This window comes from Carassius auratus, chromosome 46 (assembly GCF_003368295.1).
Source record: "Carassius auratus strain Wakin chromosome 46, ASM336829v1, whole genome shotgun sequence".
NCBI classification, from domain to species: domain Eukaryota; kingdom Metazoa; phylum Chordata; class Actinopteri; order Cypriniformes; family Cyprinidae; genus Carassius; species Carassius auratus.
Window position 1 is genome coordinate 2903002 of NC_039288.1, and position 14810 is coordinate 2917811.

Consider the following 14810-nt stretch of genomic DNA (forward strand, 5'->3'; position numbering starts at 1 on the left):
TAATAGGATAATACATAATACATAGGAGGTAATTGGAAAAATGGGAAAAACAAATAAAAGGAAAGCAGTTCCTTGGTGGAATAGAGTATAGCTGTTAGTATAGCTGTTAAAAACAGGAATGCAGCTTTCCGGAAGGTTAAATCATTGTATTCATTTCATGAATTAATAGAATATAAAAAGGCACAAGTGATAGTTAGGAAAACAATAAGAAGGGAAAGGCAAGTGTACTGGAGAGAATTCTGTAATACTTTGGGAATGGAAACACAAATTTCGGATATATGGGGAATGATAAGAGAAAATAAATCCACGAGCCTCAGAAACGCCGACCCTGGTCTCCTTCCTTCTCTGACATACGAACATTATCACACTGGTGCCGAATCCCGGGAAGGAAGGAGAACGACACCGCCATGCAAACTCCATCAGGACCATCGGGAACGCCGTTTGCGGAGCTCATCACATCGCTCGCGGGCCTGCATCAGGAACACCATCAAGCCCTTCTGGACTTGCGGACCGACCACGAACATCGGTTTCAAGCAATGATGCAGGTCCAGCAGGAAGACCAAGAGCTGTTCCGGAGCATGCTGGACCAGGTACGGGTGATTCCGCTGCTGTCGGGGGAGGCCCAGAAGGCTGCTTAACAACTGACTGTCCAGAACCTCCTGGTATATGCAGACTTAAAAAGAGCAGTGCTCCAAAGGTTCAGCCTCAGCCCCGAGCAGCACCGTCAATGCTTCTGGTCACTAGAACTGACTGAAGCGGGCCGGCCCTTTGTCTTAGCCCAGCAGCTCCGGGACTCATGCCGTGGTTCAGACAGAATAAGAAGCAATGCTGGGGTTTGGAGTAATCGAGGAGTCCCACAGTGATTGGGCGAGCCCGATAGTTTTGGTGCCTAAAACGGACGGCTCGGTGCGATTTTGTGTGGACTATCGCAGGGTGAATGCAGTGTCAAAATGTGATGCTTATCCAATGCCGCGGATTGACGAGTTGCTCGAAAGGTTAGGTATGGCTCGTTATATATTGGCAGATCCCCTTATCTCCCATGTCTAGAGAAAGAACAGCCTTCACCACGCCGTTTGGATTACACCAATTTGTCATGCTTCCGTTCGGCTTGTTCTGGGCCCCCACTACGTTCCAGCGTCTCATGGATCGAGTGCTGTGTCCCCATGCTGCATATGCGTCTGCCTACCTGGATGATATCATCATCTACAGTGGGGACAGGTAGCTGCATATGGAGCATGTGAGGGCTGTCCTCGAGGCGCTGAGACGGGCAGGGCTAACGGCCAACCCGAAGAAGTGCGTGGTTGAGCGGGTGGAGGTAACGTATCTGGGCTTCCACTTGGGTCACGGGCAGGTGCGTCACAACCGTACATAACCATATTGACAATATTTGATCAACTGGTCTCTCAACGCAATAGACACCATCTTCTCGACTAGAAGCTTGGGTTCAGGGAATCTGACTGCCCTGCCAGAATGTCCGCAGCTGGCTATACGATGGATGGGTGGGATAGGTGGCGGGTCGTGTGTCTGGTGGCTCTTTCCGTGGAGGACATTGAAGATATCTACCTATTCGGAACAATGATAACCTGTTTTCTGCTGATTGGATTAGGCTTTGCCCTGGGTTATCGTAGAATTCAGGAAACAGTTACAGCTGTTACACTGAGACTATTAACCGCAATATGGATAACATCATGAAGAAGCTCACGGCTTTGCAAAGTAAAATGGATGGATTTGGAGACCAGAATGGACAAAGAGTAACCTTGTAATTGGAATGCGGCTACTCGCCAAGACTAAACAATCACAATGTTGTTTTTCTTGGCGTCGCTCTATCCTTTTGGAGCGTGTACGCACTCCATCTTCATCTCTTTCTTAGGTGGACACACCTGTTTTTGATTTGAGTGGCTGATTAATGGAGCTGATTGATACCGGTATAAATCTCAACGAGGAGGAGAAAGAAGCGGTTGACAGCGGTCTTATGGGATAGCCAGCAAACAAGCATTTTTATATTTGTGTTTGTATTTTTTTTCTTTGTTAGTTGTTGTCTGTTCTGTACAATTCCGTTCCCTGGTTGGTATGTTCGTTATTGACGTCTGTTGTGAGTAAATAAATAAATTTGAGCGACTCGTTTTTGTATATGCTACATAGAACTCTTCTCTCTGAGCTGATATTTTTTATGAGAGTTCGTTACAGGAGTAAACATAAGACTAGATGATGATCTGAGATATCATTGCTCTGCTGCAGAATTTTGCCATTGACATCAATTCCATGAGATGGTATTAAATCTAAAGTGTGACAATGACAGTGAGTAGGTCCTGTCATGTGCTGTCTAACCACAATAGAGTTTAGAATATCTATAATGCAATCATCCGGTTTTAGCCAAGTTTCTGTCAAACAGAGAACATCTAGTAGAGCTGCATGAGTATGACAAAACATATAATTGCAGATTATTCCTTTGAAATTGCAATTGCTATTATTAATTAAGATTAAATTAATGATGTTAAAAAAAACCTTGACCCGCTGACTGTAATTAGGCCAGCCTTTTTAAAGGTACACTTTTGTACCATATTTAGGGCTAAAAGATCAGTACTTTTAAGTAACATTATTATTAACTAAAGCATACTTTAACCTTTGAAATGGTATTGCCCGATTGTACCATTTTTCTTTCAAAAAGAAGAGCCAAAAGTCGCTTCATCCATTCAGATGTGACACAGAATTATTTTTATAGCCATGTCATGTGATATACTGTATGAGAACATTAAAGGTTCTGTAGTAATGCTGGCTGAAAACCGCTACGATAATGTAAACTTCATGAAGAGGTAAACTGAAAACTGCCAGCAGGTACATAGGCTTGTCAATTCAGCACCATACTAATTTACCATGGTTTTACTTCCATGTTTACTAGTGACCACTATCTTACTAATAGGCCTACTAATTATAAGCAAGAATGTCTCTCTTTAGATGTTTAGTTCTAATTAATTTTAATATAAATAAAATGTTAATTCTGTTAAGAGCCTGGTTGAATATACATATCAGTTTCTTTTAAAAAGTCGGTATGTATAATTTACAAATAATAAAGTTCTTAAAGGGATAGTTCATCCCAAAATGAAAAGAATCATTTACTCACCATCATGTCATTCCATATCTGTATGAATTCCGTTCTACTGTGGAACTTAAAGAAGATAATTTGAGAAATTCAAGACATTTTTTAGAAATCAAAGGTATAAGCAAAATGAGTTGGTAACACTCTACTGAATATCTTCTTTTGTGTTCCAGAGAAGAAAGTAAGTCAGTCACTTGAGAGTGAGGAAAGGATGACAGAATCCATTAGAAGTAGGCCTAATGTTTTTGGCTAATGTCATTCCAGCTCCAAATCATTGCTTTAGAGTCAAGTGCATTTTTATCTGACAAAAAAAAAAAAAAAATCAGCAATATCGATCATTATTTGTTTCGGTCTGGTTTTATTCATTTATTTACTCCAATTGAAGGCACTATAACCCAGCACAACATTCATGGGGGAACTCGTGGGCTGAATATGTCCATGGCCGAATTTGAGCCCCAGTCCAGCCCTGCCTCTACATGCTGAAAAATCCACCTTGTAAGAAGTATAATTCCCTTCCTAAATAATACAACCAGTGTATAAAAGGATAAAATAAAACATAACACATTAAAAAAAAAAAAAAAAAAAAAAAAAAAAAAAACAACAAAATACCACTCGGTTCATAAAGGTCTGCTGGTTTTCGATCTTTCAGTGTGTTTTTTGTAATGTGCCATAGTGTTCTCTTTAAATATAATAACACAAAAAAACCTGTTAAAAACACAAGGAAATGCTATCAATCGGTATTTGATAGCAGTTTTGTCATGTCCTGTAATGTTCTTCATAATGATATATGGATTTACCACAAGTCATGATTTAAGGCACTTTTAAAAACCCCTGAATAAACCTCTCCCTACACTCCAACTGTAACTCTCTGTGTAAGAGAGAAAAGAAGAAATTACTGTGACACCAGTCACATGACACTATCTTTTTCAGTTTTTGCCTCAGTGTCTGTGATGAACGTTTTAATCGTTTTAGCTCTTTCATGGATGTTGGTTTGGTGAAGTTCCTTGTGCTCATTTTTTTTTTTTTTTTGTGGAAACAGGTGTTTCTTAGGTGAAACCTGAGGTTTTCAGTGCTGTGGTAATTCTCATAGACAGTAAAAGAAATGGACACAGCGACCCCATTGGAACTCAATTGAGACAAGTGAAGCCCATTTTTAGCGTTTTTTAGCACTTCCGTTTCTGACGTGCAGACTCAAACTAAGCTTGACGACGTCAGCAACCTGTCTGACAGATGTAAATCTTCTAAGTGGCTGTGCGTGCAAACTGCCATCGTTAATCTTGCAGAGCCTGCAAGCTTGAGCGGGGAGTTCTTTGGCGTGAGTGAGCAGGAGTAAGTATTCTGATTAATTATTTTGTATAGTATTTTAAAATGTAATGCCAGTACGCCATATTAAGTTAATTGCCTGCGAGCTTCTCCTCCTGTCTGTACGGTAATGCGACAGAGAGACGAGTGGTTATGACGCAATCGTTAGCCTATTTTTTACAAAAACTGTTTATACGGGGCCATAATGTAACATAGAAGGTAATGGAGCCCTTTATACATTGTCGTGTATCTTTAGAAATAAATAATGGACAAACCGAGTCTTTAAACACCTCAGATGTAAAGTTATTCGCTGTCAAAGTGACGCCAAAATGAATGGGAGTCAATGGGAATGCTAACGCAAGAGAAGTTCTGCTAAAAGATGGCAACCCCCACCCGACTTCAACTTCCGGTCGAGTTCCTTGCCCCCTGGTAATTCTCTGTAGATTGAACAGACTTCTCCTCAGTAATGCATGGTACCACGGTACAATTCATTTTCAGATTTGTCCTACTAATGTTGTTGTCTTGTTATCAGTATGTTTATTTCTTAAGCACTTCAAAAGTACTTTTCTTATCTTTGCAGTGTAAATTGTGACCTTTCTCTATTGATGCCTATTCAAAAGTTTCCATGTATTCTGACTAAACATTGCATGCAACATTTAACTGACAGATATTTCATCATATTGTATGTTTTACTACAAACGACTACTTTTTTGGAGGGATTTTAAAGAAACATTCATATTGAGAGAGAGAGAGAGATCCTATCAGTTCAAGCAGACAAATCTAACCATCAGAATGGATCATGTATTGAGTCACTGAGTGTCTCTGCTGACCTCTTGTGTGGGGAAAAAATGACATTAATTTGAATTTTATGATTATTGACACAAGGACCTCAATGGAAATCTATAAGAGTGTTTTTTTATGATTATATAAAACATGAATTCATATATATATACGTGTCTGTATGCAGAATGTAGATTGTGAGCTTCTACATATTTCCTTCTACAGCACTAAAGCATACAGCATACAGACTTGAAGGAAGCTGTCACATCCAAACTACCCTGATCTCTGAATTCATGATTCTTCTTTTAAAGACTAGGAGCCAGATTTACTAAACAGGGCGAATCAGCATAATACCACTCCCATAAAAGAACCAAAGGGAGTGGAAATTGTTATTTGTTAATGCATTAACTAACATGAATGCATTATTCTTCCTTATTCTTAAATAGGGTGACCACCTGCTAATAAGCCCAAGCCGGGACAAGGGGTATGTTTCTGAGGGACAATGTGGGACACTGCCTTGCGCGGTGTGCCCCCACCCCTTGGGCAAACTAACTGATAGTGGTTTACCCATTTCTAGCACATACCACCTTACATGGTATATTAATAATGCCCTATTCCCCTAAACATGTGTAATTGCTGATGTAGCCTACTGTATGCTACTGTATGCTACAGAATCGACAAATGCACTTCCACTTACGATTTACTTTATCTATTTAATTTTCTTTTCCATTACAATTGAATTTATTCACTTTAAGAATAAATCACTGCTCATATACAGCATTCGCGTTGAACAAGAGTGAATGATTTGTCCAGGGTTTTTTTTTTTTTTTTTTTTTTTTGTAATGTTTGGGAAGCCAGAATGCGCATGCATCAACAGAAACGGTTTGTTTGTTTTTTTTTGTTTGTTTTTTTCAGCGAACCGTGCCAGCGAAGGTGCGGAGGCTCGCACCTTTTTTTCTCAGATTTTGAAAAATATTCGCGATCGACTTAAAATGCTTCCAAGATCGACTTGTCGACCGCGATCGATGGGTTGATGACTCCAGATATAGATGAGCGACCAACTTTTTTTGAGCAAGCATTCATTATGCGTGACAGTCTCAATTTGTGGGACGAATGAATTGGGCTTCAAACGCTGTGCGCGCACGCGCTACGCGGGACGGATGGTCACCCTATTCTTAAATGTTTCTTTCATATAAATGTCTCTCTCTTGTAAATAAACTGAATTTTATTCACACCAAAGCAGTTGCACATATTATGTGTATAGATCGAGTCTTTAATAAAATGAAATAAGCTACTAAAAAAATACGTTTATCAAAATTATGCTTTTGAATGAATTTTAAAGCATAAAAAGTATACGTCCTGGTTGATGTTAATGTAGTACTCGTGTAGTCCTGTGAGAGCGCTATAGATCACAACTTGTCTGCCGTCACAGGAAGCTCAAAGACTAATCTGATCTGCTGAGGGCTGTGGCCTTGACATTAATTATATATTCAAGTTTATTGAGACAGTTTGCTGCCTGAATTGTGTCTATATTGGGATCGTCGTTATCCGATTTAAGCTCGCTGAGGATGGCTGAGCCAAGTGGGAGATATCAGCAGGTGAGTGAGTTCCACTGTGACTCGCCACGGTTATTTTTAAAGCAGACCGGCGGCAGGCGCCTCCATCGCGTGGAGTGTTGTCAGGAAATTCCGAGGCTTTGACAGGAAGCAGGCCGCAATGTTTTGAAATTAATAACTTGTCCATTTAAATGATAGCGACATGACATAACACGTAGTTTCTCCTAATCTCTGAACATATTGTGTTTAGCCAATTCGTTATTTAAAAGTAGCTGCTAATGCTGTTGTTTATTGCTTACGTCAAAGTTTTCATTCATACATTATCCATTAACTTACGCAACGTTAACTCGTTTACAGTCCCCGTGCAGGGCAAGTTAACGTAATGCAGAGACATTGCAGATTGACAAATATTCATGTAGAAAGAATCAGCCTGGTTTGTTAAATTTGGAAGTGGAAATATTTGATTAGATCACTGAACTAGTACAGGCCTATGTGATGTAATTTCGCACTACGAGAGACATGCTATAAGTGTGTAATTATCATACACAATAATATATAAAATTTGGTAAAGATTATTAAACTCACCTTAGATGGCAATCCCATGGTACTTTGATCTACTATAGAACTGCATTTCCAAGATGCTTCAAAAACTGCTCCTGCCGTGTTAAAACTATGATAAATTCATGATTCTGGGTACTGGAACATGAAACCATGGTATCGCTTTTAAAATATATAAAAATATGAAAAACTATTTAACTAAGTATAAAACATGGCCCCTTTAACCCAACAAAGCTTGATATAATGCCTGAAATGAGGGTCAGAAAAAAAAGTGTTTTTAATTACACCAGTTTATGGCCCTTACAGTATGATATAGTGAGAATATGGAGCTTATACTTTGAGGAAAATATACCCCAATTTTATTCAGAGGCCCAAATTGAGCACAGATATGCAAATTGTTACATATGTTGTCATTTATATGTTTGAAAGGAGAAATCCTGATAGCTTATTATAATGTGAATCATAAATCAGTGAAGTTTGTGTAACAATACAGCAGACTACTTATCTAAAATGTTCAGCTTAGTTGCTTCAGTCCAGTAAATGTTTATCTTGAAATATTTCTTAATACTTAATAATAACAATTCATGTCCCACACCATGAAGGTGCACATTTTTAGAATTACACTAAAAGCACTTTTGCTTACTAAAAAACTGTAAACTTGAAAAAGAGAGTTTTGATCTTGCTGGTAATTTAAAATGCCTTTACAGTAAGATTTAGAGGTATTATTGTTAATACTGCCACAAAAGGTATAATCCTATTTCAACCTGTTGTATTATGTGGCTGTTTACTTCATCATTTAGTGAATAAAACATGAATAATTTATGAATTAAATCATATTTAAGCCAGTTTTTCCCTCTGATTTATGAAATGGTGAAGTTGGGCACTAATGGAACAAATGTGACTGTAGTGTGTGGCCACGTGATGAGTGTCTGGCAAGTCATGTGAGTTCAAACGTAGAGTTACATAAGTAATGGAGTTACATTGTCATAGTGTGCATTTTTAGGGAGTATTTAAACTGACACCACTGCTATTTAAATTTAACACATTAGTATTTTGCTTGAAAAAAAAAAAAAAAAAATCTCATATTTCCAGTTGCCTTTATGACAGAGTTGCATATGCAACGTCACGGTCTAACTCTGGAGACAAAGTTCAGGTTTTCATGCAGCCAATGAATTATTTTGTGTCACCAGCTGCCCAATGAAGAGGAGCCAGAGGAGGGGCCTCAGGTGGCCAGTGATTCTCCTCCCCCTTACAGTAGCCTTGCAGCTGACAGCGCAGGTATGCGACATTAATAGTGCCCACAGAAACCCATTAGATTATCTGTTTTCCATTTCAATTTTTACATAATGCAATAACACGTGAGTAATCACCATTTCTGTTTTTCTCTTCTACTCAGCATTTTTTGATTACAAAGATGATGCAACATTTCCCAAGCCCCCGTCTTATAATGTAGCCACATCTTTACCATCGTACGACGAGGCTGAGAGGACCAAAGCAGAGGCTACTGTCCCACTGGTGTCAGGCCGAGTAAGTAACGAAATCTCACCCATTCATTCGGTCCGGCGCTAGGATAAGAAAAATCCTTTAATGTGATGTAGTGTCCCCTGTTCACTGCTGTTTCTCTGCCACACACTGCTTGCGTACAGCACAGGGAGCGTCTGGACACATTCGATGATGTTACTCGCTGTGTGCTGGAGGTACAATAAGAGTGTGTGAGACTGTAAAGTGTGGTGGTGGTGGAGGGGATGTCGATCTAGGAAGACCCCAGGGTCCTGTTTTATGGCTTGAACCAGTTACATGTCTTGACTAGGGATAGATGTACATTTATTTTTGTAATGTAAATTTGCCACACAGAAAAAAATATCTGCACTGTTAAAAAGCTGCCATTGCATATTTGATACAGTTGTTAGCATTTGGATAACAGCACTGACTTGGTGCTTTCAGGTCATGAAATGTTGCCCCTGGTGTCTTAGGTTTTAGATGTGATGATAGTTAAGTGCTATAGAGTATCTGAAACTGTTTTTTTTTTTTTTTTTTTTCTAGAGATATTGTGCTATTTGAATTTGATATGTTTGTGGAAATCTACACACATGCAGCCTAATATATTTTTGTAGCTACAACTTTCTGTTATTTTAAGCACTTTGCCTGTCAAGCTAAAAATGCTAAACAAATGTAGTAAAGTAATATTTAAGAAATTTGAAATCATTTGAGAATGTATGAAGAAGTAAATGTGTAAAAGAAACATGTTTATTGAATGATCATTTTCAAATAAAGCCAGCGTAACACTCATTTTACACACAGCACACAGAGAAAATGACATGAATATGACGCGGGCAAATGCATAAAGCGCAGCATGATTTGAAATCACGAGTTTAAAGTATAAAGCATTAAATTCACACAGACAGACCGTCACACAGAGAACACACGATCATGCTGGATACACACACACACTTCACAAGATCTTACAGCTGGATTCAACTAAGTTTGCAAGGTTTGTGAAATTAAATGTTCATTAGTCATTCAGAGATTTGTTTAAATTGTATATATAAATATATATGTATATATGTGTGTGTGTATTTGCTTAATGCTGATGGCAAACGAGAAAGTATAATAATGTTTGCCTTTTTATTACTAATAGGCCTAATATAAAAGCAGTCATTATAATACATTCTGTATCATTAATTCCTTTGTTTTAACCATTCTATCTGATTATTAGACAGACTTCTATGCGTATTAGACCGAACTGTTAACGACAATGATGAACAAGTGAGAGAGTGTGAACACTGTGTGCTTCAAACACATCATCCAAGCCGAAAAACTTATCAGCCAATACCGATATTTGAAAAATGCCCAATATCGGCCTTGTAAAAAAAAAAAAATATAATAATAATAATTTTAAAAAATTATACTTTTATTTAACTATTGTTTTTAAATCCATAATTTACTAAATATTCCACATCCTGCTCAAAGTTGTCCTAAAACGATGTGCAGTTTGGAGGCAATGTAAACAAATTTTTTATGAAGGCTTTTTTATGCAATTAAAGAGGGTGAAAAAGAGACAAAATGCAGACAAAATGTTAACTGATTAAAACACTGCTTTAAATGGCACACACATCCATCAAGGTACGTGATTGTGCAAACTATATGCTTTAGTTTACAGCACTTAGTATGCGCTTAGTATTCTTATGTTTAGGAAAACATAAGTCATGCACTATTCCTGAATCCTCCACTGTTTTCCAGATGAGTGTTGTCCATAAAATTTAACAGAATCCATAGGCAGCAATGAGGAAGGGTAAGCAATACAACTATGGTTTAGACCAAGCAATCAGACCAAGTGTGAAATCATCGGTCCTCTTAACTGTTTGTGGTTTGTTTCTGTGAATGATATGCATCCACTCACTCTCCTCTCCTGTTGTTATCTAATTCTCTTGTTTTTGCTCATTTAAAGGGGTCATGACATGGATTTTTTTCAATAGTTCCTTAATGGGCACTTATAATATTAATAAAGTATTTTTCACAAATTTGTAAAATATTTGCTGATCCTCTGTTTGAAGAGATCTGTTTTTAAAGAGCGTCTACTTTAGTGTTTGTCAGTAAATGACCACTGTAATGATTGGCTAAGGTCACTGCATAGGAAATAGTAACACCTCTTGCTATTGCATGTGAGTAATACTGAAAACATTATCCATGTGAAACCATCATTAACAGACAAACCAATGTTTGTCAAATTGTTGACTGTGTAATTGGATTGCATTGCAACTGTTGTCAGATCCAATACAGTTGGCTGCTTCATCTTTCCACAGAAGTGTTTTTTGCACACTCTCTGTGCTTCATTTACAGAACAATATGGAGTCAAATGCTCAGGACAAATATATAATTCTCAAAATGCCATTAAGAATAAACGATCCACTTGTTCCTTGTTTCTGAAGTCGGTGTTTCCATTTGTTGTCTAGACTGGAGTAGCTCTAGTGCATGGAGTAGATTGAATGGGCTTCTGTAATACTGTATCCAGTATAGATCGCGTCAGTGATTATAAATGATTCGGATTGCTTTTGATGCCTTGGTGTAGTCAGCTAGTGGGCAGGGCTTGTGGTACAGTCATGTTTAACCATTTGTTGATTGATGGCTTGCTCTAGAGGAGGATGTATGTAAATCTAGATGTTTTAATAGAACAAACAACTTCTTTCTTAACTTATAAAAATGACTTCAACAATCAAGGAAAATCAGATTTCTCGTGTTATGACCCGTGTTCTGTGTTTTAGCCTTGCTTTCCTCTCCCTGTCTCTGTTACACATTTAGATTTGATGGACACCTCTGTCTCTGTATATGTCCCTGCAGGATGATGACTTTGTGGCCAGAGATGACTTTGAGGATGCCGACCAGCTGCAGATAGGAAATGATGGCATTTTCATGTTGACATGTTTCAGTAAGTGTTTTCACGGAAGGTTCCTATCTCTATCTTCTTTTATCTCCTTCCCATCAAGCGGGAGAAAAGTGACAAATAGAAAATGCTTTCTACTTTTTTAATGGGAATAAACCACCTGTTCCACACTCTTTCACTCTTTTGAAAATCTGATATTTCTGAATTCAGTTTTAAAATATCATTTTTCCTCAGTGGCATTCCTCTTCAACTGGATTGGCTTCTTTCTATCGTTCTGCCTCACAACCTCCGCAGCTGGGCGTTATGGCGCCATATCTGGGTTTGGTCTCTCCCTCATCAAATGGATTCTCATCGTACGGGTACGCTTCCACCTAGATCATTTTACACATTAGGATTTATTTAGATCGTTTACCATTTTGGCTTGACTAAGTTAGCGAGAACATTTCAGAAGCACATTACCCTCCATTAGTAATCACCACAACAGCTAGAATCTGACTAAATGATTGAAACATGCTGTAATGGGTTTTCTTCATGACATTACAAGCCTGGACATGATGGGTGTTTTTATCCGTGCATCTCTTTCTCACTCTTCCCCTCTCTTTTCTTTCTCAGTTCTCTACTTATTTCCCTGCTTACTTTGATGGACAGTACTGGTTGTGGTGGGTGTTTCTGCTGCTTGGTAAGTATGAGTGCACGAAACAACAGTTTTTTTTTTTTTTTTTTTTCTGCTTTCAGCTGAAGTTCCTTGTGTGAAATGTTTTGCTTGTAAAGAAGCGTATGCACTGTATCAATAAATGCTAAAAACATGTCTTGTTTTCTTGTGTAATGACACATTGAGCATTAAAAATGGACATTGTCGGCCCAGTTCAAAGGCCGTTTAAGAAGAGGGCTCAAGCACTGATGAGTTTCTATGACCTACAGGCATCCTGCTCTTCCTCAGAGGCTTTATTAACTATGCTAAGATCCGAAAAATGGCAGACTCCGTTTCGACTCTTCCACGGACCAGAGTTCTCTTCATCTATTAAAGGTAAATATTCCTGAGCAAATATGAATATTCCCTAATGATAAACCTTCTTAATATTTATAGTTATATATATTTATATATATGCAAATTTAAATAAAAAAAAAAAAACGTTTTTCCATAACCTGTTGTTATGAACACCCTCTTTTCAGGATGCATTGAATTATTTTTTGATTATTATTGTTTTTTTTTTTTTTACTTGACAAAAAAAAAAAAAGGAAAGAAATCTCCTCTCACATTCACACAGCTGCTTTAAGTACTAGAGTGCATCTCATCCTCTAGGACTGCACCAGATTTAGCAGTTCTTGCCGAGATGTTAGCCCACACTTCCACCAAGACACTTGTATGGTTCCACAAGGTTTACCCCTGCAGGAACAATCAGCTGTCCTTCCTGTCTCCCTGAAGCTCCCTGTCTTGGGCAGATTATATTAAGGACACTGCAGTTCCACAGGTCTAGGTGTTAGCTAATTTGGATTTTTCAAATGTAAAACTTTAAAATACAGTGTATCCTGAAAAGGGCACATTGGGTCGGGTTGCACATGCCATATAAAGACCTTGTCCAGTGTAGCAGGTGACACTACAGAATTTGTGCTCTGAAGCAAGCATGTATTTTGGAAGAGCTCTGGAATAGTTATAATAATGACTGGCAAGTCCAGTAAAGTGAACACCTGAATAATGATATATATATTTTATCTACTCTAGACATTTGCTGGAAATGAAAACACATTCTTGGGGCTTGCATTGGGCCATTGACCCAGTGGGGAAAACATATTTAGGAAAGAAAAATCCTTCCGTCTGTTATCTACTCATCTGAAAGGAAGCCCACGGAACTCCAGAGCAATGAAGGAAGAGCGTTTCTTTTCTCTCTCTCTCTCCCTCTCTCTCTGTGTCTCTACTTTTAAAATGCAGTTTTGGTGTCAAGATGGCAAGATACTCTTTTTACATTTCTAGATGTATAGTGGATGCTAACAGCTCTGTATCTGTTCTGAAATCATTAGTGGTTTGTTGTTGAGTGCTATTTGCTCTTTTCAAGTCTGTAATGTATTATAAAGCCTTGTGTGTAGTACAGGCATGCACCATGCTCCCTGTTCACCAGTAGGGGGAAGTCTTGCTTTTTTTATTTCGGTGTATTTTTTTTTCTCCGTCTCATTCAGTGACGTCTGACAAGCAGGCAACCAGTCACTGCTGGTCTCCATTCATGAAGAGCTTTTCTCTTTGTGAATGGCAGTGTTAAATGAATTGAATCTTAAACAGTCAATGCTTTTCTTCTATTCTCTTCTACTGTTTCTCTCTTTCTCTCTGCCTCCTTACATGACTTGAAATTAAAGTTACTGTTTTTAAGTCGTCATTATTGATGTGGATCAGACGTCTTTAAAGATCCAGGAGACGTGTGAATGGCATCTATCATCAGTAAAAATAAATATGGTTTTGCACTTAACATTTGGCTCTATGTTTGAGTCCTTGCAACTTTTCAGGGAAGAGAACTTTAATATTTGCATTCAAACATGTCTCCTTTTATACTATAGCACCCCCACCTTGTGCAGTGGCCGTGCTAGGGGTCCGTTTGATCTCTCGCTGTCTAATCATGCATGATTCTGCTGTGGCTTGTCTGCTCTTGTCACCTTGGGACTCATCCATGACACAGGAAGTTCCTCTTTTGTGTTCAGTTTTCCATGCAGCTTTGGATTCCTGTGGCTGTGCACATGTATTTGCTCGTAAATAAGACACTGCTATTAAACGTCTCTGGTGTTCAATGTTTACTGGAAATGTTTTTGGTGTATCTTTGATGTAAGGGTGAAGTATACACAAGAAATTTGAACTACTTTGCAATTAAACTTTGATAAACTATATACAATGTAAAACTGGCTATTTTTATTATTTATTAAGATTATTATCAGTACTATATGCCTTATGATTACTTTTGCTTGACTTTGTAGAGTTTTTTTTTTTTTTTTATGGTTTAAATCTTCCAAAAATATGAGGATAATATGAAAACGGAATGTTCCTAAGCACTCACCGCCTGCAATTTTTGAATTCGTTTTCTTGCATATTCTTAATTTGTTGTTGACCATTTTCTAACTGTAAAATCCTTTGAGATAGAATCATCAGCTACTG

The 14810-nt window shown here is 38.1% G+C and overlaps 1 protein-coding gene across 1 annotated transcript; it reads left to right on the forward strand.

The window, feature by feature from the left end:
* The first annotated feature begins 6578 nt into the window (after positions 1 to 6578).
* Positions 6579 to 14545, forward strand: ndfip1l (Nedd4 family interacting protein 1, like). The gene is made up of 8 exons (XM_026234257.1): positions 6579 to 6777; positions 8484 to 8571; positions 8690 to 8820; positions 11632 to 11719; positions 11909 to 12033; positions 12287 to 12353; positions 12596 to 12701; positions 13398 to 14545. Exons 1-7 carry the CDS (start codon positions 6748 to 6750, stop codon positions 12697 to 12699), a joined length of 633 nt encoding a protein of 210 aa, XP_026090042.1. The 5' UTR covers positions 6579 to 6747; the 3' UTR covers positions 12700 to 12701; positions 13398 to 14545.
* The last annotated feature ends 265 nt before the right edge of the window (positions 14546 to 14810 follow it).